The following is a 26,736-nucleotide window of genomic DNA, read 5'->3' as shown; positions in this document are numbered from 1 at the left end:
GCTGCAGCAGGACACACCGACACGTGGTTTTGTGTGGAAATTCTCCATCTCCACCGCCAACACCCAAACGCTTGTCAGGCCAAATTAGATTTCAAAGCTCCAAAAGCAGCTTGAAGCCGCTTGATTCTTTTTTTTTTTTGCTTTTTTTGTAGGGTTGAAGCTTTCCATGAGCACCAGACAGTAACTCGTTCGTTAGCATTCATCAGCGCTGACACGGCTCACGGGCTGACAGCGCCGTGCGCCGCAGCCTGACGGACACGTATCTGCAGGCTGTGTCTTGTCAAGTCGCATTTAGAATGTCACTGAAGCTCCTCTCCCATTTACTCCATAAACGCATTAGCGGAATAAAAGGTGGTTATTTTATGCTTTGACCAGAGGCCAGCTCCTTACCGGCACGGGGACGCTCCTCACAAAGTGACTTGGAGCGAGCAAAGCACGGGCTGGGAGCCAGGAGACCCTCTTGCCATCTCCTATGTGATCCAAGAGCTCATTTATAGCTATATTTTAAAATTCTAAAATATTTAGGTTGAGATGGATCTTATTTGTCAAACAGCAACGACCACCTACGATCTTTCTTCGGTGTAGTCAGGAGCATGTTACGCTGAATCATGGAATCACAGAGCCATTTTGGTTGGAAAAGCCCCTCAAGATCATCAAGTCCATCCGTTCCCCACCCCTGGCACTGCCCCATGTCTTGAGAACCTCATGTCCGTCTGTCCAACCCTCCAGGGATGGTGACTCCAGCACTGCCCTGGGCAGCCTGTTCCAATGCCCCACAGCCCTTTGGGGAAGAAATTGTTCCCCACATCCAACCTCAACCTCCTCTGGAGCAACTTGAGGCCGTTTCTGATCTTCTCGAATGGATTGAGTTGCACAGTTATGGTCAAGTCAGATATCGGGTGGGTTAGGCCTGGTACTAAGGAGGGGGGATCATCTCACCTACTGTCTGACGTCAGCAATGGGGGATGGAAAGCCCTAAGAAGCTTCTCATCATAGATGAGCTCACTCTATCACTCAAACCTCTCCAACCAGCCTGAATTTAGGCAAGGTGGCCTAAGAGTGGAAGATGGAGATGATGCCAGAACCGCTCTGCTCCATTAATGACCCTCCACAGCATTTTCCCCAGTGATAAGAAACATTCCCTTAGCTCATCACGTAGCTGGGAGGCTCCAGTTTAATACGCTCAGATATCATCTCTTAGTGGGAAATGTGGTGTTCCCGAAGACTGGACCCATTTGGGGCTGCGATCCAGCTCTGTAGGAAGCACTCACTGGTTTGAGAACAAGGCGCTGCACGTTCAGCCTCCCTCTCCCAGCATCTTTCCATCTCACCTCCCGCTTTTGGGATGTGTTGTCCCCTCTGGGCACTTCTGCACTGGCCAGACATTCTGGAATCACAACTATCGATCGTACGCAGCCAATTTGCAGGTAATGGGACACTGAAGCAAATGAGCCTTTAGGAGAGCGAACAGCACCATCAAAACATAGAGTAACCGCTCGTCAGCATTGAGCACGTGAATGTCATTGGAATGAGTAAGGGACTTGGAAAATCAGATGACAGTCGCAAAGCATGGTCTAGTAGTCATAGAATCATAGAATCACAGAATAGTTTGGGGTGAAGGGACTTTAAAGCTCCCCCAGTGCCCACCCTGCCATGAGCAGGGACATCTTCACCAGCTCAGGGTGCTCAGAGCCCCGTCCAGCCTGGCCTGGGATGTCTCCAGGGATGGTTCATCCACCACCTCTCTGGCCAACCTGGGACAGGCTCTCACCACCCTCGGGGCAACAATTCCTCATATCCAGCCTGAATCTCCCTCCTTTAGTTTAAAACCATCACCCCTTGTCCTATCACAACAGGCTCAAAAGTCTGTCTCCATCTTTCTTCTCAGCCCCTTTAAAGGCCGCACTAAGGTCTCCCTGGAGCTTCTGTTCTCCAGCTGAACACCCCAACTCTCTCACCTGTCCCCAGCAGAGCTGTTCCAGCCTCGCATCATTGCTGTGGCTCCTCTGGCCCCTCTCCAGCAGCTCCATGTGTGTCCTGTGCTGAGGACCCCAGACACCAAGAGGGACGCGATGGAAAACTTGAGCAGGTCCAGTAGGCAGGTTTCACCCCATAACTCACCTGTGCTCAACAGCCTCAACACGCTGAGTTTTCATTTGCTGCTCAAGTTTTCATTAGATTAGAGGCAGAGCCTATTCATCAGCACGAATACAAATCTAAACTGACTCTGGTGATGAGTCAGAGGGCAACGCTTAACTGAAGTTCGCCGGGCAGTTCGATCGATTGGAAAAAGTGCTTTCTGCTTTTAATGGCTGGACCAACATATCATTAAATAAATAAATACCTACGTACCACCCAGGGGGTGGGGAAATCAATGACGAGGGGGCTGGATGCGACAGGGGCCGTGTCAGGAGAGGTGCTGAACCCACACACTGGCAGCTGGAGTAGGTGAACCAAGAAGTCTGGTGATCACCATGACTGGGAGTTATCAGCAAAATGCAAACACCTCCAAGTGATTTTATACACGGCTGCCCCGAGCTCAAGGAGAAGCCACAGATCCGAGATCTCAGGGACATGGGTTAATGTCACATTTAGGTTATGGTTGGACTTGATGATCTTGAGGGTCTTGTCCAACCACAATGATTCTCTGAGATCTCCTGTGTGGTTATATCTTAACTCTCTGTACAGCTCCGCAGGCGCAGGAGGGCTGGGGAGAGCTGCTGTGGGCACTCCAGCCCTTGTTCTCCATTTCTTTTGTCTCAGATGATGCGCCTCCCCAGGAGTATGTTTATACCTGCCCTGTAATCAGGGGCTTTAGCCTCCAATTCCTCTCAGCTCTTCCCCACATTGACTCCTCTTCTTCATTTGATATTTGCGGCTCTGACATCTTGCACACCCCTTCTCCTTCCCCCTCCATCTTCAGGTCTGGATCTCTTTACCTTTCACAGAATCCCAGAGTGTCAGGGGTTGAAGGGCCCTGGAAAGCTCATCCAGTGCAATCCTCCCATGGAGCAGGAACACCCAGATGAGGTTACACAGGAAGGTGTCCAGGCGGGTTGGAATGTCTGCACAGAAGGAGACTCCACAACCCCCTGGGCAGCCTGGGCCAGGCTCTGCCACCCTCACCAGGAACAAGCTGCTTCTCATATTTAAGTGGAACCTCCTGTGTTCCAGTTTGCACCCATTACCCCTTGTCCTATCATTGGTTGTCACCAGAAGAGCCTGGCTCCATCCTCCTGACACTGCCCCTTTCCATATTGATCCCCGTGAATGAGTCACCCCTCAGTGTCCTCTTGTCCAGCTCCAGAGCCCCAGCTCCCTCAGCCTTTCCTCACACGGGAGATGCTCCACTCCCTGCAGCATCTTGGTGGCTGCGCTGGACTCTCTGCAGCAGTTCCCTGTCCTGCTGGAACTGAGGGGCCACAACTGGACACAAGATTCCAGGTGTGGTCTCACCTCTGCTTCCCAAAACCTTCCTCCTGGCAATGACCGATGACAAGCGACTCCTCGCTGTGCTTTAGCTCCACTTGCCCTTCTCTCTCTCTCTGTAGATGGAAGAGCTGTGGGTCAGAGGGTTGCGTGTGGAGCCAGAACCGGCAGAGCTTGGCACAGCACGGTCCAGTCGAGAAGCATCTCGCTCTCCACCTTGGTGCAGATTGCTGGGACTTGTGCCTTTTCCACACCGATCCTGATTTTGTGCATCGAAGCTGCTGTGCAGATGGTTTATACTGGTAATAACGCCACGCACAGTCATAGTCCGGTGGGTGCATTCTGAGACTTACAGCAAAGGGCAACCTGTTTTCTGTCTATAGGCAATGACGTGATTAACTGGTGCCATCTAGTAACCTATATTAGGTACATACATCTGTTCCGTGGGACTTTTCTCACAGAATCACAGTGTGGTTGGGGTTGAAGGGACCTCTGGAGATCATCCAGTCCAACCCACCTGCTCACGCAGGGTCACAGAGCAGATCACACAGGATCCCAGGGGGTTTGAATGTCTCAGAGCAGGAGACTCCACACCCGCTCTGGGCAGCCTGGGCCAGGCTCTGGCACCTACCAGCACACAAGGTTCTGCTCATGTTCAGATGGAGCCTCCTGTGTTTCAGTCTGTGCCCGTTGCCCCTCACCCTGGCGTTGGGCACCACTGAACAGAGTCTGGTCCATCCTCTGACACCCACCCTGACATATTGATCATTGATCACATCCCTCTCAGCTTCTCTTCTCCAGCTCAGCAGCCCCAGCTCTCTCAGTGTCTCCTCATCACAAAGATGCTCCAGACCCCTCAGCATCTTTGTGTCCCTCCCTGGACTCTCGCCAGTGATTCCTTGTCCTTCTTGACCTGGGGAGCCCAGCACTGGCCCCAGTTCTGCAGATGGGGCCTCACAGGGCAGCAGAGGGGGAGGATTAATCTCTCTTGACCTTCTGGTCGCTCTTCCTCACGTACCCCAGGTACCGTTATGCTCTTGGCTTCTTTCACTCCTTTCACCTCAGGCAGCTCATTCAGAGTTCTCTGCAGATACCTGGATCTGTCTGGAAGCACATGTGGCCCATAGCGCTTCTTGTCAAAGAGCTGAGGAGTCCAATGGCGCTTTCAGCTGTGCTGACAGCACATTTTGAGGGTTCAATCTGATAAACTGAGGCTTCTTCACCACTCCTTCGCTCACAGCTGGGACGTGGGGAGGTTGAGGTTGGATGTGGGGAACAATTTCTTCCCCAAAGGGCTGTGGGGCATTGGAACAGGCTGCCCAGGGCAGTGCTGGAGTCACCAGCCCTGGAGGGTTGGACAGACGGACATGAGGTTCTCAGGACATGGGGCAGGGACAGGGCTGGGGAACGGGTGGACTCAATCTTAAAGGGTCTGTAAAATCCTGCCCTGACCCCCTCCCAGCAGCTGCATCACAGCAGAACACGGTGCTGGTGTTTTATAGCTGCCCAAACTCAGCCCACTACGCTCAGAGTCTCCCCGCTGCTCTGTGCCTCAGTTTCCCCTCCCGCACAATCACGTCTCCATCCCATAAGGGGCCAAGAGGATGACTCGGTATTTCCCCCCCACTTTATTTCTGCTGAAACAATGGAAAACAGAGGAGCTGTAGGCAGAAAAGGTCACTTCACTATAAGCGCAGAGACGCTGAGCCTGCTCAGGTCCCAGCCGCTTTGGGTTTTAATTTATGATGCCTTTGTACTGATTTTAACAACGGCACATAACCCACAAAGCCCTCAGTGAGCATTTAATTAATGCTTAATTACTATAAATATGGTAAATGTGCAAAGGCAGCAGGTGCAGCCAGGGGAAAGAAGCCCCTAGCAGCGTTTTTTCGCACAGACCATAAATCCTCCCTTTAAACCAATGTCTTTCCAGGAGAACGAAGAAACCGCTTTAAAATAAGCCTTGAAATCCAGGAGAGCAACAGGTTTGCACAAAGAGTAGAAAGAAAAGGGAATTGGAGTCACTCCAGGTGAAAAACGTGAAGTGGAAGGTGCGTTATAGCGTAAAACCTTCATCTGCATCCACAACCCGCTTACAACCTGGATTATCACAGCAACTGGGACCTGGATTCCCTCTCATATTAAAAGTAGAACGATAAGAAAATCCACCGATGCTTCAGGGAGGGTCTGAAAGAAGGTAATAAGTTCATTAAAAGGAACGCGGTATTTTTATATCATCTCAATTACCTTAATGAAGTGGTTTAAAAACGCAAACACCCAAATTAGAGACCGGGCGGAAGTGTTTGCTCACTTTACTTAAATAACCATCAGGATATTTGCAAGAGGAAGAGAATGTTTAATTGTAAAAAGTAAAGACAGACCCCAAATGTCCCGGACAGCACGTGGGATTTCATCCCATAGCTGGCGGCAACTGCCAAGCGGCATTAATGCGGCGCCTCTGCAATGTAATTAAACATATGGACTGGAGGTGTCTAATTGGCAGAGCGAGGGCTGTGAAAATTGGGAAACATGACAAAGCTAAAGGACAGGGCACAGAAATCTGTGACAGCACGGCAGAGACTGAAATTATAGGTGTTCTCTAAAAAATTACTTTGGGCAGCCTATTCCAATGCCCCACAGCCCTTTGGGGAAGAAATTGTTCCCCATATCCAACCTCAACCTCCCCTGGCGCAACTTGAGGCCGTTTCCTCTCGTCCTATCGTTTGTTCCTTGGGACATGAGCCCTAACAACTTATAATCCCCCAAATCAGCTCCTATGGTTGGATAAACCAATTTCAGATCATCGCTCTTTACACAGAGGCCACACTCTACAAACCAAAATAACCCTGCATCCTACTGCAAAGCAGAGTAAGTCACATTTATTTTCTACATAATATAAAGAAAAGGATTGCGAGAGACACAGAAAATCAGCAGGCGCTCTTTGTTTGGAAGGGAAAAGCTAAGAAATGTTTGAAATCTTAAATTCCCCAAGCCATTGGCTCCCCGGGCTCTGCCTTCTCCCCATCCCAGCCGACCGCATGCATGACACCCACTTCTGCGGCTTAAAAAAGGGCAAGTTGTGGAATATCTCTGTGAGCAAACAGTTCAGAGGGATTTCAAACACTCAGTGCCATCGAGTTCCAGCTCAATATGTTCCCCTGCCAGCAGGGGGGACGTGACAAAGGTAGGAAATGTAGAAGAAGGTACAAAAAACGCACCTGGCGCAACCCCGGCGCTATCAACAGAGTTGTGACACCAGCGGTAAGTCTGGCTTGAATTCACCTTCGCCTCCATGAAATAGCTAATTACTCCTCCACTAGATTGTTGGAGACAAGTCCTACCAAGCGTTGCATACTCAAGGGCTTCTTAATTTTCAATTAAAAGTCAGCATTCATCCAAAATGTGGGAAAAATAAACAGCGTTTGCCCAACACAGCCAAAAGCCTTTTTGTTTTGGCAGGTACCTGAAGAAGACACATGGTCGTTATCGCTCTGCTGGTCCCTAACAAGGGTGCTGAACGCCTGTTAGCGTCTAGATGTTTTAATTAGCATTTCTACCTGATTTTAGGCCTGATTTTAGGCAATTATTGCAGCACGACCAACTTTTCTCCCCCGTCTCCTCCTCGCTTTTTGCGAGTCGCCCGTTCTGCTCCGCCGGTCACTCGGAATGGTCACCAGTCGTCACACTCCATCGGTGACCATTGTCCTCGGGGAAAGGTGGGAGGTTCCGCGGCCCGTCCCTTGGCCGAGGGACAAACAAACGGGGGCCCGTTGCTGCTGGGGACATCAAAGTTCAACAAACAGACCCGAACCCCCCGCTTTAAGGAGCTCCCCGAGGAGGTCGGGACTTTCAGCTTGTCACCGGCGCACATCAAAGTTGGCACCACACACGAACTCGGCACACGGAGCCGAAGCGTCGTCGCCCGAGAGCGGATATTCGGCCTTTGTGCACCGCTTTAATCCTGTGTTTTCCCAAGTCATTAGGCTTTTTTGCTTATGAACTTGTGACTAAGTAAAGCGTCCCCGAGAGGTTGTAACATCAAAGCTCATTCTCCTGCCTGTCCCGCGTTTCCCAAAATTGGATTTCTTTTCCTCTTTTCTCCTCAACTCAAAAACTAATTGAATTTAGTTGTAGACTGAATATATTTAAGAGTGTCTTTAAAAGGTTACAAGAAGCCACAGCGATCATCATGGGAACTAAGGCGGGAGGGCACAGCATTCAGCCTTTTTGCTTCAGAAAGGCCAAGCATGAAAGAGCCAGTGATGGCCCCACAGGCTCGGAGGGACGCGGCAGCGATTTCGGATGGCGGGGGTGACAAAGTGCCGACCCGCAGTGACACCTCAAGGTTAGGGGACACAGCAGAGGCCACAATCTGCTGGGGAACTGCACTGTCACCTCGCTGGGTTGGCAGAACCTACCTCCATCTGTCACAGGGAAACGGTCCCTTGGGTTTAGCTCCATGACGCATCCAAAAACAGCCCCAAAATATATGGAAATTCTCCGTGTGACTTTAGGAGAATGTGGGGTGGTTGTGACGTGACTTATTGATGGGGAACGCCGCGGCAAACATACCTGGAGTTTCTGCTGATCGCCGCCACCATGAGAGGCGTCCAGCCGAGCTTGTGCCGGGCGTTGACGTCTGCGCCTTCTTCCAACAGCCTAGAGGGACGAGAGACACATTCAGGGAGGAAACACGGAGAAAACATCATAAAATCATAGAACTATAGAATCTGGAATCATAGTATCCCGAGCGGGCTGGAGATACGGAGGGAAACCAGAAATTTCATTTCACAGGCTGCCCAGAAGATCCAACACAAAAAGCTGAATCAACCCAGCTTCTCATCGGCTCCCAAACCGGAATGAGCTGGTGGGTGATAACAAGAAAATGCTGCGATGCCAACCGCCTTGTTTGCTTTATTTTGTATTTATTCTATTCAGTCTAACACCCAAAGAACCAACCGGCGGCGCGACGGAAAGCAAAGCTGATGAACCTACGATCTGGCCACAGGTTTGGATCAGGGTTTCCGAACAAGCTCAAAGCCCCTGGCAACATGAGATATTTTGCAGCTTTCTTGCACAACATGAGAACAAACAAGACAAAGCCCAAAAATATAAGGCAACAAACTACCATTGGTGCTTTTCCTGCAAAATTTTCTCGATCTTTGCACTTTTCTTTAATCCCTCCCTGGTACTTTTTAGCAACTTGGCTCCTCCATGGCTTCTCCTGCCTTCAAACTCTAAAGCACCACAAGGTTTCTCCACCTTTCCTGCATCCTCGGATCCTGCAGAACCACTATGACTCGTAGGTTACAAGCAGCATCGATGACCGCTGAATTTCCATATAAATTTACCTGATTCTTCTGTCTTTCACGGTCAACCAAGGGATCCAAATAACCTCCTCTCGCCAAAGCCCAAAACCTCTCTGGCCAACCTGGGCCAGGCTCTCACCACCCTCAGGGCAACAATTCCTTATATTCAGCCCCAATCTCCCTCCTCAAGTTTAAAACCATCACCCCTTGTCCTGTCACAACAGACCCTGCTCAAAAGTCTGTCCCTGTCTTTCTTATCGCCCCCTTTTTAAGCACTGAAAGGAGAAATAAGGTGTCTGAATTTGGCCCTTTTCAAATGAATTCCCCTCAGCCTGCTGTGCTGGTGATTCTCAGATGATTACTAAAGAATGCTGGGATGGAATGAGTGAAAAGGAGCTAAACGCACCACACTCATCTTCCTGTAGATGGAACACACACAGAGGAACATCCACAGCTCTACACAAGGACTCACAGAATCCCAGAATGTCAGGGGTTGGAAGGGACCTGGAAAGCTCATCCAGTGCAATCCCCCCATGGGGCAGGAACACCCAGATGAGGTTACACAGGAAGGTGTCCAGGTGGGTTGGAATGTCTGCACAGAAGGAGACTCCACAACCTCCCTGCGCAGCCTGGGCCAGGCTCTGCCACCCTCACCCCCAACAAGTTTCTTCTCAAATTGAAGTGGAACCTCCTGTGTTCCAGTTTGAACCCATTACCCCTTGTCCTGTCACTGGTTGTCACCAGAAGAGCCTGGCTCCATCCTCCTGACACTCCTCCTTTCCATATTGATCCCATGAATGAGTCCCCCCTCAGTGTCCTCTTGTCCAGCTCCAGAGCCCCAGCTCCCTCAGCCTTTCCTCACACGGGAGATGCTCCACTCCCTGCAGCATCTTGGTGGCTGCGCTGGACTCTCTCCAGCAGTTCCCTGTCCTGCTGGAACTGAGGGGCCACAACTGGACACAAGATTCCAGGTGTGGTCTCCCCAGGGCAGAGCAGAGGGGCAGGAGAACCTCTCTGACCTACTGACCACCCCCTTCTAACCCACCCCAGGTACCATTGGCTTCCTGGCCACAAGGGCCCAGTGCTGGCTCATGGTCACCCTGCTGTCCCCAGGACCCCCAGCTCCCTTTCCCCTACGCTGCTCTCCAACAGCTCCTTCCCCAACTTATACTGGACCCTGGGGTTGTTCCTGCCCAGATGCAAGCCTGTAAGACTCTGCAAACCTTCCTCCCATGGTCAAAAACCCTCACACTGTTTCACTAAAAACTGACCCCGAGGAACAAATATACCGATTTAATCCTAAAGTTATTTCCAACCAGCAATACAAAGGCCTAAGGGCCGGTGCGTGTTGTGAACAGAGCTGGACACACTTCTCTGCGCTGACCCGAGAAACCAGCCAGGGAACCACCATCCCAATTAGATCCTAAAATAATCCATGTTCCCCTCCAGATGAGCTTTTTGCCCTATAACAGGCAGATGATTTCCAGACGAGCGTTGGACATGAGTGGATGTGTGATATGGAATCATAGAATCATTTTGGTTGGAAGAGACCCTCAAGACCATCAACCAAACTCCAGCACTAACCCATGTCCCATATGTGGGTAACGGGTTATTTAATCACCTTTTTTTGACCGGAGTATTGGATGATGCTCTGAACTGCTCATCAGGCACTTGGACTGAGATCCAATAGCTAAAATAAATAGAATAGTAACTTGTAGACTTTATTCGTGGCTCCCAACTGTGGTTCAGGAGGCCACGACCTCTGTCAATGATCAACAGCACCTATAGATTTATGTTCTCTTTACCAGGGTTACAATGAAAAGTTTAATGGTAACAACAAACCATAGGTCCCTGCTCCAAAAAAAGTTGGATACTTGATACTACAAAGTAGCAGAACAACAGATATTTGTGCAGAATCTGTACCAGAGCGGTGCTGAGCACATTTCCACATCACTAATGGGGGCAGGTTGTGGTCCCTGAGTCACCAAATGCTACTGAGAAGTCCAGATCGGGGGCTCCAATGGATTCATCCTTACGCCTTCTCCTTCCACCACCTCAGCCCTGCAAGCCAATGGTTGAACGTGTGCCCAGGTGGCCAAGAGGGCACCAGCACCCTGGCTGGTACCAGCACTGCTGTGGCCAGTGGGCAGTTTTGGGCCCCTCAGCTCAGGGCTCAAAATGGCGGTACCAAAATCACCTCAGGGCTCAAAATGGAGCCACCAGGATCACCTCAGGGCTCAAAATGGCAGCACCAAAATCACCTCAGGGCTCAAAATGGTGGCACCCAAATCATCTCAGAGCTCAAAATGGCGGCACCAAAATCACCTCAGGGCTCAAAATGGCGGCCCTGGGGGAACCAAAATCACATCAGAACACAAAATGGCGGCACCAGGGGCACCAGAATCACCTCAAAACACAAAATGGTGGCCAGAGGGGTGGTGGGATCACCTCACAAGAAAGGGCTTGAGGTGCTGGAGAGAATTGAGAGAAGGGAATGGAGCTGGTGAGGGGCTGGAGCACAAGTGTGATGGAGACTGAGGGACCTGGGGGGTTCAGCTGGAGAACAGGAGCTGAGGGGAGACCTTGTGATCTCTGAACTGCCTGAAAGGAGCTTGGAGCCAGGGGGGTCGGGCTCTGCTCCCCAGGAACAAGCGCCAGGAGCAGAGGAAACGGCCTCAAGTTGCGCCAGGGGAGGTTGAGGTTGGATGTGGGAACAATTTCTTCCCCAAAGGGCTGTGGGGCATTGGAACAGGCTGCCCAGGGCAGTGCTGGAGTCACCATCCCTGGAGGGTTGGACAGACGGACAGGAGGTTCTCAGGACACGGGGCAGTGCTGGGGTGGGGGACGGTTGGACTCGATGATCTTGAGGGGCTTTTCCAGCCCAAATGATCCTGTGTCTCTGCGATAAGCACGAGCCGCCAGACAGCAGCTCAAAGCAGAAACACCCCCTGAACTCCCCGGTCCTCGTGTGACAGCCGGACACACGGACAGCAGATCGCTATCTCCCGGGTGGCAGCTGTGCGCGCAGGGGCTGTTTGCACTCACAACACACAGGTAATTCGGTCGGACCTGATCCGCGGCCGCTCGCAGCGATTCTCTTGCTCGGAGGAGAAATCCACACCGCGGCTCCATCTGTGAGGAACCCGCTCCTTCCCATCAAAACCCACCCCCCTGCTGCCCCTCAGGGACCAGCCCCAGCTCCCCCAAAACTACGGGGACCCACTAAGACCCCCCACATCATACTGTGTGTCCCCTCCACCCACCCCTCTGAGAAATCCATTCAGAGCTGTTGTGACACCCGGTCACCTTCACTCCTCTCTTAGAGCACACAAGTTATTTCTTAATATTGGTTTTATCTCCTTGGCCATTTGAAAGTAGTTTGAACGCAGTCACTTGCACCTACAGCGTGTCAATTTTATACATAAATCCACCCAAATCCAGCAAACAAAAGGAAAATGGGACTGCGATGAAGAGGAAGACAGGAAACCTCCCAAAGGATGAAGGCAACCACATCCTCCCACTTGTTAACACCTTTAACAGGGGTTAATTAATGCCATTCACTAAGTATTAGCCCCATTTGCACTTGATTAAGATGTTTAACATTAAAGGTGCAAACGCCTTTCACCAACCCCTGGGTCGCTCTGTTGTGAAAATTTGGCTTTATTTCCACAATTTTAACGTTGTTTTTCTCAGGAATGGGAACTGCGGCTGAACACTCGAGCATCGGCAAGTTTGCTGGGGACACCAAGCTGGGAGCAATGGTGACACTGGAAGCTGTGCTGCTATCAGAGACCTGGACAGGCTGAGAGTTGGGATGGGAGAAACGTAATGAACTAGAACGAGGGCAAGTGTAGAGTCTTGGATCTGGGCAGGAACAGCCTCGGGTTCCAGTATAAGTTGGGGAATGAGCTGTTGGAGAGCAGTGTAGGGGAAAGGGACCTGGGAGTCCTGGGGACAGCAGGGTGAGCATGAGCCAGCACTGGGCCCTTGTGGCCAGGAAGCCAATGGGACCTGGGGTGGGTTAGAAGGGGGTGGTCAGTAGGTCAGAGAGGTTCTCCTGCCCCTCTGCTCTGCCCCGGGGAGACCACACCTGGAATCTTGTGTCCAGCTGTGGCCCCTCAGTTCCAGCAGGACAGGGAACTGCTGGAGAGAGTCCAGCGCAGCCACCAAGATGCTGCAGGGAGTGGAGCATCTCCCGTGTGAGGAAAGGCTGAGGGAGCTGGGGCTCTGGAGCTGGACAAGAGGACACTGAGGGGGGACTCATTCATGGGGATCAATATGGAAAGGGGCAGTGTCAGGAGGATGGAGCCAGGCTCTGCTGGTGACAACCAATGATAGGACAAGGGGCAATGGGTTCAAACTGGAACACAGGAGGTTCCACTTGAATATGAGAAGCAACTTGTTCCTGGTGAGGGTGGCAGAGCCTGGCCCAGGCTGCCCAGGGGGTTGTGGAGTCTCCTTCTGTGCAGACATTCCAACCCGCCTGGACACCTTCCTGTGTAACCTCATCTGGGTGTTCCTGCTCCATGGGGGGATTGCACTGGATGAGCTTTCCAGGGCCCTTCAATCCCTCACATTCTGGGATTCTGTGTGATTCTGTGATCTCATGAGCCAGAGGAAAGGAGTGAAACCTTCTCTTACAGCACTCTACAGCCACTAAAAACTACTTTTTAGCTCGCTGCAAGGCTTTTTGTTCTCTCTGCAGAGAAAGGGCATATTGAACAATGAATTATCTCCATTCTTAGATAAAAAACTAATGAAATAAGATGCCAGCCTGGCAGCCCAACCTGTTAAAACGTAGCGCATCCAGCAGGAAGGACGCCGGAGCCTCTGCCGCGGGATTCGATTACAGGCTCGGAATCAAGAAATTAGAATCAATCAAGTAGTTTTCCATTCAGAAATCTAGATAATCACCAGCATCTGGAATGCTGCACGACAGAGCCCAGCGAGAGAATTACCAGCATCACATCACCCACCGTAATCCACATTGACATTTCATTTAGAAACCGGATTTTTTTGTTGTTTAAAACCATCGCAAGACGCTCAGCAACTTAACAGATTTTTCTAGACAACTGAACTTTATGTTCGGGGTCTTCAAGCCTATCATTAATATTTTCCCCCGCCTGATTTAATGCTATGACAATCGATAAAGCGACGACCACTGCTCAGAGCCGAGACGGCCAAATGTATTTACCAGGAGGAGCATTTTGTTTTTAATTAAATAAAAGCCGCTGATCAATGTTTCGGATGTTCATCCACAGTTTAACCAAAGACGGGCCGGGACGTTCACTCATATCTCCCGAGCAGTTTTATATACCTCAATTAGCACCGTTTTTGGTGTTTCTCACAAGAATTTGGGCTGGGCTGCCAACACCTGATTGCTAGAAAACTCCTGAAAAGCGCTTTTTCTGTTTGCTGGTGTGTTCGTATTTTAAGGTATTTGGAAATAAACCCCTATTTTTTTAGGGTATTAGGGCTGAAAGCTCATCCGCTCCTCCAGAATGATCCTCCCAGCAGGTTACAGAGCCCACGAGCACCAAGTCCCCTTTGACGGGGGCAGAAATGGTGACATTTCGCATAACACCCCCGGCTGCTCCGGCATCTGCACCCACCGCTTTGTGCCTACGTCCTATTTTACCTCGAGACAGCAGCTCCCAAATCTGCAGCACTTTGATCCACCCAAAAAGAGATGCAAACCTCCCGAGTCGGCCGCGGCGACGAGCCCTTTTCCCCCCGGACAGATGTGCCTCCTATTCACCCCGCCGGCGGGGTTCTGGGTGACTGAGTCGGTGACACGGGGCTGGCAGCCGGGCCCAGAGGGCATGTTTGAGTTTGTGCTCAGCGCCCGACGCTCCTCCCGACAGGTGGAGGAAGAGGAAGCTGGAAACTTGAACTTTTACAACAACAATAGCTTCTGTTTCGCTCACGGACACTTCGATGTGTCCCCCCCCTTCAATATGTCACTGTTTAACGGCAGGGGTGACACCCGCAGATGCGCTCACCCTCTCGGGATGTGCTTTGCTGAGGAGGGAGGGATGAAAAACATCCAAACCAAATAATATCTCCGAGTGACGAAAGCGCAAGAGGCCGGGGAAAGGATCTGACTGCTCAGGAGAACACAGCGAGATGTGGAAAAGGCTTTGATCTTGCTGCTGTCTTGGCAGAGATCGCTCAGGTCTCCTTTTTAACTCCTCGTGATCATCTCAGGGCTTCACAAAAACACATGAACCCGCATGATGTTGGGTAGAGGCTCAGGGAGAGACAGACTTTTGAGCAGGGCCTGTTGCCATAGGACAAGGAGTGATGGTTTGAAACTAAAGGAAGGGAGACTGAGGCTGGATATAAGGAACTGTTGGCCCTGAGGGTGGTGAGAGCCTGGCCCAGGTTGGCCAGAGAGGTGGTGGCTGAACCATCCCTGGAGACATCCCAGGCCAGGCTGGACGGGGCTCTGAGCAGCCTGAGCTGGTGAAGATGTCCCTGCTCATGGCAGGGGGGGCACTGGGGAGCTGGGAAGGTCCCTTCACCCCAAACTATCCTCTGATTCTAAGGTTTGTTGAGGATGAACTCCCAGCCTCTTGCTGGCAGCTCTGCCATCGCCGTCCCAAAGCCCACGACACACCTGCTGTGCCCACGGTTACTCCACCTCTGTATTTTTGGTGGTTTTAGATATAAAACACTGCTGTGGAGGTTCAAACCACTCCACAGGTGAAACACCCTCCAAGGGTCACAGTCCCACCCAGCTCAGATCTGCTCGCAGCCCTGCGGTGATGGGGACGTTTCCACACCAGCGTTCGACCGCGCTGCCTGGAACACCTGAGCCCATCACACTCGCCATCCTGCTCTGCGTGTCCGTAACCCATCGCTCATGAGGGGGAATTATCGAATCATGGAATAATTTTGGTTGGAAAAGCCTCTCAAGATCATCGAGTCCAACCATAACCCAGCCCTGTCCCTGCCCCATGTCCTGAGAACCTCATGTCCGTCTGTCCAGCCCTCCAGGGATGGTGACTCCAGCACTGCCCTGGGCAGCCTGTTCCAATGCCCCACAGCCCTTTGGGGAAGAAATTGTTTCCCACATCCAACCTCAACCTCTCCTGGCGCAACTTGAGGCCGTTTCCTCATTGCCACAGGTTTTCTCTCACTGTCTCCTTTTTTTAGGGTTAATTTATGGCCAAGACACAGGGGAAGAAACTGTTGCCCTGAGGGTGGTGAGACCCTGGCCCAGGTTGGCCAGAGAGGTGGTGGATGAACCATCCCTGGAGACACCCCAGGCCAGGCTGGACGGGGCTCTGGATGAGCTGGCAAGGTCCCTTCACCCCAAACCATGCCATGATTTTATGATTCTTAAGTCCTTAAAGAACAACAAGAAGAGAAGAGACCAACACAGCAGCACAACAATGAGTCAGAGACAACAAGACGAGTGATTCCCAGTTGCTTGACCAAAAAGGAGCAATCACTGTTCAGGGCGACTTGGCTATTTCTACACCTAAAAATCAGCCTGGAGACAGCAGAACTGACACGGAGCATCCTGCCCCACCAGCACGTCTGGCTGGATCCCTGCGAGAGCAGGAGAGCGCCTGGTGTGCTCCAGACCTCATTAACACACAGTTTTGGGCGGCTGCCCGATGGTACAAACGAGCCGGCTGACACACGCGCCGTGTTTCCATGAGTCACAGCCGTCCGGCGCTTCGGAAAACACTGCTCCATCATGTTTATGTGGCGAGGAAACTCTGCCGTAAGTCGGCGCTTTGGTGGGTGGTTTATTAAGAAACAAAGCTGGAACACAGAGAATCAATATTAATACAGAACACAAACACAAGGGGGATCGAGGCGGTAAATCTTCACGGCTTTGCGTCCTGCTCTCCCTCCGAACGTGCGGAACAACGGAGGCTGAGGGGAAATTAAACTATCCACATTAATTAGGTGTTATCTTCTGTACTGGCTAACACCGGGAAGGGATGAGCTGCTTGGGTAGATGCTCCCAAAGGGAATGGCCAAGGAAAATAACACGTTCCTGGGTCTCGATGAAGATTTCAGCCCCGTTTCTTGCATTAAGGAAGTTGGTAAAGATGAGAAAACCTGTCTGGGAGCTGAGAGGAGACAGAGGGAAGAGCAGAGGCTGGGAGACTGGATCCAGCCTCTGGACATGCGATCCTTCCCGTAATAACAGCAATGTCTGCGTTAGCAAGAGCTCTGTCGGGATGTCTGAAGATCTGTTCAACCCCATGGACGCTGCAGCTGGGGAACAGTGGCTGGAAAAGGCCCTGAGGGTGTTGGTGGCAGCGGCTGAACATGAGCCAGCGTGTGCCCAGGTGGCCAAGAGGCCACCAGCATCCTGGCTGGTACCAGCACTGGGGTGGCCAGCGGGACCAGGGCAGTGATCGTCCCTGGGCTGGGACCTAGGGAGGCCAAACCGCCAATCCTGGGGGCAGTTTTGGGCTCCTCATCTCAGGGCTGAAAATGGCGGCCCCAGAGGCACCAGAATCACCTCAGAACACAAAACGGCGGCCCCAGGGGCACCAGAATCACCTCAGGGCTCAAAATGGCCACCAGAGGGGTGGTGGGATCACCTCACAAGAAAGGCCTTGAGGTGCTGGAGAGAATTGAGAGAAGGGAACGGGGCTGGTGAGGGGCTGGAGCACAAGTGTGATGGAGCGGCTGAGGGACCTGGGGGGTTCAGCTGGAGAACAGGAGCTGAGGGGAGACCTTGTGATCTCTGAACTGCCTGAAAGGAGCTTGGAGCCAGGGGGGTCAGGCTCTGCTCCCCAGGAACAAGCGCCAGGAGCAGAGGAAACGGCCTCAAGTTGCCCAGGGGAGGTTGAGGTTGGATGTGGGAACAATTTCTTCCCCAAAGGGCTGTGGGGCATTGGAACAGGCTGCCCAGGGCAGTGCTGGAGTCACCATCCCTGGAGGGCTGGACAGACGGACAGGAGGTTCTCAGGACATGAGGCAGGGACAGGGGTGGGGAACGGTTGGACTCCATGATCTTAAAGGTCTTTCCAACCCAAATGATTCTGTGATTCTAGGTCCCCATCACACTTTTCAGGAACACAACCTCAAACCAGGCGGCAGATTCTGGACACACACACACCCCAGGGCTCCGACACCTCCCGTTTGGTGACTACAACTCATTTTAGGAACCAAACACCAGTTATCTTTGCTGGCACTCAAATCCTCTGTGGGGTTCTCCACATCCCTGGGTCCCATCAGGGTGATGGACTCACTCTGTTCCAAGGACAAACTCCTTTATTCCAAAGGATAAAAGGGACCCGGTTATCCTAAAACCCCTTCAGTTCTGAGCTCACAGCCCAGCCGCTGCTCCAACCCGCCTCGGATCCTCTCCCTGCCCCGTTTTCCCTCTGCCCTTCAGCACAACTATGACTTAACTCTCCTCACACATCAATTTTCCGCATTCAGACCCAAAGGTCGCATTTCCTAATCACCGTTCGCCCACGTTTTAATGTGTAAAGCACAAGCCGTGACCCGAGCAAGACGTTGAGAAAGGCCAGTTCCCCTGTTTGTGCGGCAAGAGAAAACAACCCCCCGGCAGCAGATGAAGAGAGCGCGGAGCAGAGGACGCGGCCCAGGGAATTATAAACATCTGGCTGCTTTTTGTAATAGTCTTTTGATCCGAAAGGATGGAATAATGAGCAGTATCGGCGACGGGAGGAGCAGCACCACGTCTCTGCTCAGCTTTTCCTGAGCCTCGCGAGATGGGTTTGTTGAACGGCAGAGGACACGCGTGTGCGAGCTCAGCCCTGCAAACCACCGGCTTTTCGCCGCCTTTAAGTCATTATAACATGATGTTAGGCCACGGGAGAGGGTTTTAATGAGCCTAAAGTGATATTAGAAAACTCCATCTCGCTCCTGGGCTGCGAAAGTTGGTTGTAAAGCTAAAAAGAGTCGGTAGTTGTCACAGCAACAGGTGGGAGCTGCAAATATGGGGGTTTTAGCGGGGAAAGCAGCTCCTGGGGAAGCGGGAGTGGAAGGGGAGAGGCCAGAAACGAAAGGAGAGGCTGCGGATGTGCGGCAAAGCCAGCAGCCCTTCCCGAATCCGGCGGAGCATCCTTCCCTCTGCTGCTCACAAATCACCCAGACGGCCCTTAAGCAGCAGCTTCCTGCAATTAGGAGCAGCAGAGCACATGTGCACAATTAGCTGCACGCCAATATCCCCTTCGGTCCTTGATCTAGGCCAGATCTCAGCCCCCCAGGGTGCAGCAGAATGCGGCTGCTTCCTCCGAGCATCCCCTCTCCTCTCTTCCCTTGGCTGGGAAACCTCGGCGGGGAGAAAAATCAGGTGTGGTGAGCATAGGAGAGCAGTAACGTCTTCTCCTGGCCCACACAAGCTGCCATGCTATGCAAAACCTGAATTTGGTGCTGGGTGGGGAATGGGAGAGCTCAGCTGCACAGGGTTACTGGGAGAGAGCGGGCAGGACGGGCGGGATCTGCTGGACAAGCTTCTCAGACTCTTCTCGGTGTTTTCAGGAGGGTTCTCAAATTCTTCTTGGTGTTTTCAGGAGGGTTATTAGACTCTTCTTGGTGTTTTCAGGAGGCTTATTAGACTCTTCTCTGTTTTCAGGAGGGTTCCTAGCTCCTTCTCAGTGTTTTCAGGAGGGTTCTCAGACTCTTCACGGTGTTTTCAGGAGGCTTATTAGACTCTTCTTGGTGTTTTCAGGAGGGTTATTGAACTCTTCTCTGTTTTCAGGAGGGTTCTCAGACTCTTCACGGTGTTTTCAGGAGGGTTCTCAACCACTTCTCGCTGTTTTCATGGTTCTCAGCTGCTTCCTGGTGTTTTCAGGAGGGTTCTCAGATGCTTCTCAGTGTTTTCAGGAGGGTTCTCAAACTCTTCTTGGTGTTTTCAGGAGGCTTATTAGACTCTTCTTGGTGTTTTCAGGAGGGTTATTGGACTCTTCTCTGTTTTCAGGAGGGTTCCCAGCTCCTTCTCAGTGTTTTCAGGAGGGTTCTCAGGCTCTTCACGGTGTTTTCAGGAGGGTTCTCAGCTCCTTCTCAGTGTTTTCAGGAGGGTTCTCAGACTCTTCATGGTGTTTTCAGGAGGGTTCTCAGACTCTTCACAGTGTTTTCAGGAGGCTTATTAGACTCTTCTTGTTATTTTCAGGAGGGTTATTGGACTCTTCTCTGTTTTCAGGAGGGTTCCCAGCTCCTTCTCAGTGTTTTCAGGAGGGTTCTCAGACTCTTCATGGTGTTTTCAGGAGGCTTATTAGACTCTCCTCTGTTTTCAGGAGGGTTATTGAACTCTTCTGTTTTCAGGAGAGTTCCCAGCTCCTTCTCAGTGTTTTCAGGAGGGTTCTCAGACTCTTCACAGTGTTTTCAGGAGGCTTATTAGACTCTTCTTGGTGTTTTCAGGAGGGTTATTGAACTCTTCTCTGTTTTCAGAAGGGTTCCCAGCTCCTTCTCAGTGTTTTCAGGAGGGTTCTCAATGGCTTCTCGGTGTTTTCACAGTTCTCAGCTGCTTCCTGGTGTTTTCAGGAGGGTTATTAGATCTTCTTGGTGTTTTCAGGAGGGTTCTCAAGCACTTCTCAGTGTTTTCAGGAAGGTTCTCAGATGCTTCTCAGTGTTTTCGGGAGGGTTATTAGACTCTTGGTGTTTTCAGGAGGGTTCTCAAACTCTTCTCGGTGTTTTCAGGAGGGTTCTCAACCACTTCATGGTGTTTTCAGGAGGGTTATTGGACTCTTCTCGGTGTTTTCAGGAAGGTTCTCAGGAGGTTTGTTTCCCCCACACAGCTCCAGTCTGAGTCCCCAGCACTGACATCAAACCATTTGCCGCATCCCTGAATTTACCCCATGAGGCACCTGCTGTGCCCGCGGGACACGGTGACACCGTTCCTCAAGGACCCTCGTCGGCCTGAGATATTTTAACAACTGCTTGAGGTTCTTCTTGAGGCTTAGACACGGTATACGACGCATATCCAAAATTTGCACCTCTGCCTTCAGCACGAACGATCTTGGCCCAGGTGGGGGTCGCAGAGGCACCCCAGAAATCAGTTTAGGCAGGCGATGAGCCCCAAACAGATTTTATTCCAGCCAGAAGTGTTGATGTTTGACTAACTGCTGCTCATGAACCACCCTAGGAACCGCTCGAACGAATCCAGGCTCTTCCCCAGAGCGACAGCCCCCCAAGAATAGGGTGGGCAGAGGGTAAACGTGTCTCTTAGGGGAGAAACACGCTGGTTTGCTCACAGCACGCGAGTTTAATGCAGCCAGACGGGTCCTGAACAATGCCAACAACGCCAAGAGACGCAGACAACAGCGACAAGCCCGTTGTCCCTGGGTCAGCTCTGGAGATGCTCCACAGCTTTGGGCAGCCCCGAGCTCTCTCCTGTGCTCCTGGTGGGACAAGAGCCCCTTTTTGTCCAGGGACAGGCCCCCACGAATGAGTTTCTGATGCTTTGGGAGGGGAAAATTCACGACCCACCTTCCAGTTCACCGGTGAGCGCTCAATGTCCCTGTGACCCGCTCCGGAGGCGAGAGGAGCATCCCAAGGGATGCGTGAACGAGCTCCGAGTCACGGCGGGTAAGGAGGACAAGCCCACCCTTCCCCGAGCTGATCCCTCACCCCTCTCCCCATCCTGCTCACCTGCTCACTTCCAAAACGTTGTTGACCTTCGCAGCTTCCAGCAGAGCATCTTCTGAAAACAGAGAGACAAGGAAAAGCGAGTTAGCGGCCAAACGTACAGCCAGACATCGTAACCCAGAGGTGGCAGAAGCGCCTGCAGCAGGGCCTGTGCTCACAGCTCTTGTCAAGGAACCACAGGATCATTTGGGTTGGAAAAGACCCTTAAGGTCATCGAGTCCAATTGTTCTCCCACCCCTGTCCCTGCCCCATGTCCTGAGAACCTCATGTCTGTCTGTCCAACCCTCCAGGGCTGGTGACTCCAGCACTGCCCTGGGCAGCCTGTTCCAATGCCCCACAGCCCTTTGGGGAAGAAATGGTTCCCACATCCAACCTCAACCTCCCCTGGCGCAACTTGAGGCCGTTTCCTCTGCTCCTGGCGCTTGTTCCTGGGGAGCAGAGCCCGACCCCCCTGGCTCCAAGCTCCTTTCAGGCAGTTCAGAGATCAGAAGGTCTCCCCTCAGCTCCTGTTCTCCAGCTGAACCCCCAGGTCCCTCAGCCGCTCCATCACATTTGTGCTCCAGCCCCTCACCAGCTCCGTTCCCTTCTCTCCACTCGCTCCAGCACCTCAAGGCCTTTTTTGGCATGAGGGGCCCAAAACTGAGCCCAGGATTGGGATGGACCCAGCAAAGGCTGGAGCGGAGGGTAAAGGTCCTGCTGGGGTACCCAGTGCTGGGGATGAGCCAAGGAACCAACTGGAGAAACAAAGACTTCTCCTGTGTTTGTAAAGCAAACTCCGCATCCAGCGAGCTCTGGGGTGCTGGAGGTTTTACAGGGCAGCTGGTTCTGTCATCCTGGGCTGTCACAGCCTCAGCCAGAGGTTTCCAGACATAAGGGCAGTGAGTCGCTGACACAGGCTCAGATGACACCTCCTGGCTGGACAGGGAAAGGACAGAGCCCGGCCCTGACTGAGATGCACAGATCACAGAATCATTTTGGTTGGAAAAGCCCCTCAAGACCACCAGTCCAGTCGTTCCCCATCCCTGTCCCTGCCCCATGTCCTGAGAACCTCATGTCCGTCTGTCCACCCATCCAGGGCTGGTGACTCCAGCACTGCCCTGGGCAGCCTGTTCCAATGCCCCACAGCCCTTTGGGGAAGAAATTGTTCCCCACATCCAACCTCAACCTCCCCTGGTGCAACTTGAGGCCGTTTCCTCTGCTCCTGGTGCTTGTTCCTGGGGAGCAGAGCCCGACCCCCCTGGCTCCAAGCTCCTTTCAGGCAGTTCAGAGATCAGAAGGTCTCCCCTGCAGCTGTACTGGGACATTTGGGGACAATTCTCCCCAATTCTCACCAGCCTTCAGGTCTTTTCTGCTCTCTCTCCAACATTTGCTGCCTCTTTTCTCCAAGTCATTCATGTCCATTGCTCACCCTCTGCCTCACGTCATTAACCTCTCATCCCACAGATCAGCTCTGTCCCATCCTCCTGGGTGAGTGTCCTTGCTTGGGGACACGGAGACACAGCCACAACCGGACACAGACCACGGCCACTGCTCACCCCAGCAGCAGACGTTCTGCAGATGTTCGAGCTGCACCGCAAACCTCAACGTTTCCTCCGTTGCCCTGGAAGCAGCAGCACTGAGAGCTGCAGGGAGTTATTTTGGCTGACGGATGTCACCACTGCGGCCAAACCAAGAGCTTTCCAGCACAAATTGCTTGTGCAAAAGCAGATTTACCCGGGCACTGCGCTGTCTCAAGGACAAGTCACATTTCCAGCTTTGAAGAAACACAAACACACATTCTGCCATAGAATCATAAAATCACACAATAGTTTGGGTTGAAGGGACCTTAAAGCTCCCCCAGTGCCCCCCCTGCCATGAGCAGGGACATCTTCACCAGCTCAGGTTGCTCAGAGCCCCGTCCAGCCTGGCCTGGGATGTCTCCAGGGATGGTCCAGCCACCACCTCTCTGGACAACCTGGGCCAGGCTCTCACCACTCTCAGGGCAACAATTCTTCATATCCAGCCTGAATCTCCCTCCTTTAGTTTAAAACCATCACCCCTTGTCCTATCACAACAGGCCCTGCTCAAAAGTCTGTCCCCATCTTTCTTCTCGGGCTCTTTTAAGCCTGGAAAGGCCACACTAATGTCTCCCTGGAGCTTCTGTTCTCCAGCTGAACACCCCAACTCTCTCAGCCTGTCCCCCAGCAGAGCTGTTCCAGCCTCGGGTCATTCCTGGGGCTCCTCTGGCCCCTCTCCAGCAGCTCCATGTGTGTCCTGTGCTGAGGACCCAGAGCTGGACACAGCACCTGGTCAAGCACAACATGGGGTATCTCCAAACCCACTCACAAAGCAGGAGCAAGGGGCAGGTCACCCTCTGTGGGGACCCCCGAGTTCCCCAGGCCTGACCTCCTGCAGCCCAGAGAGGTGGTGGATGAACCATCCCTGGAGACATCCCAGGCCAGGCTGGACGGGGCTCTGAGCAACCTGAGCTGGTGAAGATGTCCCTGCTCATGGCAGAGGGGGCACTGGGGGAGCTGGGAAGGTCCTTCAACACAAACCATCCTCTCTGGAAAATCCTCCTGCCTGCTTCCCGCACCCTCCCTGCCCCCAGGATTTGGGGCACTCGCGGCTCTGTCCCCTCCACCCGCAGCCACCACCATGTGGCTGCCCAAGTCTAAACTGCAACTGCTTCACAAACCGGCTCCTGCACCAAAGCCAGGCCTGAGTCTCACAGACCTTTCCTAAGCGCTAATTACACAAGATTCCTCATAACGTCAGTGAAATCTCCCGGGTAACCAACCCGGCAGCACGTTACTCATGGGGAAACCGACCTCTGACGTGCGACCTGCTGTGGCACAAAGCTACACTTCCACGTGGACTGAAAAGCGCACAACAGGTCACAGGGACTGTCCCCTGCGCTTCAGGTCACCCGCGCCAGCCTTTCTAGAGCCCAGCAGAGGTTTGCGTCCACTCAGCTGCTCCCTTCCCACCGTGGGGTGGACACAAACCACCCCATAGAAACCTTGGGCTTACAAGTGTAGGAACTCATAGAATCACAGTATCATCTTGGTTGGAAAAGCCCCTCAGGCTCATCGAGTCCAACCATAACCCACCCCTGTCCCTGCCCCATGTCCTGAGAACCTCATGTTCGTCTGTCCAGCCCTCCAGGGCTGGTGACTCCAGCACTGCCCTGGGCAGCCTGTTCCAATGCCCCACAGCCCTTTGGGGAACAAATTGTGCCCAAGATCCAATCTGAACTCGAGTCCTACTCCAACTCCCAAACCTTTGTACTCGTCCAAAATCTCCTCTGCTCAAAGCAGAAGGCTGGGAAGAACATTCACTCCAAGAGCTCAAAGCCTCCCCTGGCAGCTCTGGGATCTGCCCCAGGGACCATCACAAAACACAATATAACAGGATGCCCTGAGCTGGAAGGACCCACAGGATCACGGAGTCCAACTGCTGTCCCTGCAGTGACAACCCCGCAGGTCACCCCGTGTGTCTGAGGACGGTGTCCAGTCTCTTGTTGAACACTGTCAGGTTGGGGCTGTGACACCTCCCTGGGAGCCTGTTCAGTGTCCAGCACCTCTGGGGGAAGAACCTTTTCCTCATGTCCCACTGACCCTCCCTGGTGCATCTTCTGCCGTTCCCTGGGCTCTGTCACCGGTCCCACCGCAAAGACCCATGAGGGTGCAGCTGATAATGGCCCTGGGTGGTTTATCTCAGTGGTGAACGCCAAGCTCGTTATCTTCCCTCAACATAACCATTAGTGGACCCACCACAAGCCAACCCACCCCAGGGCTTGGGATCCACCCCAACCCCGCCAGCCGGGCTCCATCCCCGCAGAGGGACCCCAACCCCGCTCCCCAGCGATGACCGTCCCCAGCGATAGTCACCCTTGGAGCGCTGGTCCCGCAGGTAGCAGTAGGCCAGGGCAGCCAGCCCGGCGGGCATCGCTGCCACCAGGGGGCCGCTCCAGCGCCCGCCGGGGTCTCCTCCGCGGTGGCAGCACCGCTGCCGTGGTCCCGGTTCCGCGGGGGACGCTGCCGCGCCGGGTGGTCCCGGGTTGGGACAGAGAAGCCGGAGGGGTCGCAGCAAGGCCAGGCCGGGGATTTGTGGGTTCGAGTCCCGCTTGCGGCACGTCCCCGCGGCCATAGGGGTGCACCCCAGGGCTGGCCCTGTTATAGTGGGGGGGGCCCCCGGGCCTGGCACCGTTAATAGGGGTGTCCCCCCCCGGCCCGGCCGCGTTCCCAGGGGTGCCCCCCCCAATCCCCGCCGCCCCCATGGGGCCGGGTGCCCCCCCGGCAGCTCCGCGCTCATTGGCTGCGGCGCGGGCTCGCAGCGCCCCCTAGCGGCCAAACCTAGCAACCGCCGCCTGGCGCTCCCGGCCCCCTCCGCTAGCGCCGGAGCCTCGTAGTGTCCCCGGGACGGCGACAGGCATGGCTGCGCCCGGAGGAGCCGCGCCAGCCCCGGCGGAGGCGGGCGGGCCGCCAGGGAAGCCAACATCACCCCTGCGCTCCCCGCGGCGCCGCTCGGACCTTCCCCCCCCACCGCCTCACGGCCGCTGAGGCCGGGGAACCAAGATGGCGGCCGCCGGCAACCCGGCGCGGGCAGAGCGGCGGCGCGGGGGTGCGCGCAAAGGCTGCTGGGAGCTGTAGTCCCCGCGGGGCGCTTCGCCGCGCTGCTGCTTCCGCCCTGGACTACAAGTCCCAGAGGGTGCCGCGGAACGGCCGCGCCGCGCGGGGCATGGCGGGGCGGCGTGGGGCTGGCGGCGGGGAAGAGGCGGGGCCGCGGGTTCGAGACCCGCGTGGGGCTGACCGCGCGTGCGCGCGTAGGCGTGCAAAGAGACTCGTGCAAACACACTCGTGCACACACGCACTCGTGCACCCTCATAAGTGTGTGCACACAGAGTGCAGACGTGAGTGCGCACACACAGGTGTGTGTTTCCCAGCCAGGGGCGGATTTGCACACCAGCCAGGGGAATTTGCACAGCAATAAAGGGGGATTTGCACACTAACCAGGCCCCATAACACAACAACGAGGGGGATTTGCACACTACCCGGGGGGATTTGCACAGCAATAAATAGGGATTTGCACACCAGCCAGGGGGATTTGCACACTAACCAGGCCCCATAACACAACAACAAGGGGGATTTGCACACTAACCGGGGGGATTTGCACAGCAACAAGGGGGATTTGCACAGCAATAAATAGGGATTTGCACACCAGCAAGGGGGATTTGCACACCAAGAAGGTCGATTTGCAAAGTAACCAGGGGACTTTGCACACCAACAAGGGGGATTTGCACAGCAACAAAGGGGATTTGCACACCAGCTGGGGAGATTTGCACAACAGCCAGGTGGATTTGCACAACAACGAGGGGGATTTGCACACCGATAAAGGGGATTTGCACACCAAGAAGGTGGATATG

The 26,736-nt window shown here is 53.5% G+C and overlaps 1 protein-coding gene across 2 annotated transcripts in view; it reads right to left on the bottom strand.

Moving 5' to 3' along the window:
- The window catches only part of CLPB (ClpB family mitochondrial disaggregase), an 84,607-nt gene extending 58,732 nt beyond the window's left edge, over window positions 1-25,875 (bottom strand). For both annotated transcript variants that reach the window (XM_080358795.1, XM_080358796.1), the window contains exons 1-3: window positions 25,202-25,875; window positions 21,333-21,384; window positions 8,002-8,088 (exon numbers count right to left, since the gene is read on the bottom strand). In XM_080358795.1, coding sequence (XP_080214921.1) covers window positions 8,002-8,088; window positions 21,333-21,384; window positions 25,202-25,811 — 749 coding nt within the window. In that variant the 5' untranslated portion in view covers window positions 25,812-25,875. The remainder of the gene's footprint in view (window positions 1-8,001; window positions 8,089-21,332; window positions 21,385-25,201) is intronic.
- Window positions 25,876-26,736: the final 861 nt, after the last annotated feature.

The sequence above is a fragment of the Nesoenas mayeri genome, assembly GCF_963082525.1.
Source record: "Nesoenas mayeri genome assembly, chromosome: 1".
NCBI lineage: Eukaryota > Metazoa > Chordata > Aves > Columbiformes > Columbidae > Nesoenas > Nesoenas mayeri.
The sequence above is the reverse complement of the archived record's forward strand: the minus strand, read 5'-3'. Positions and strand labels throughout refer to the sequence as shown.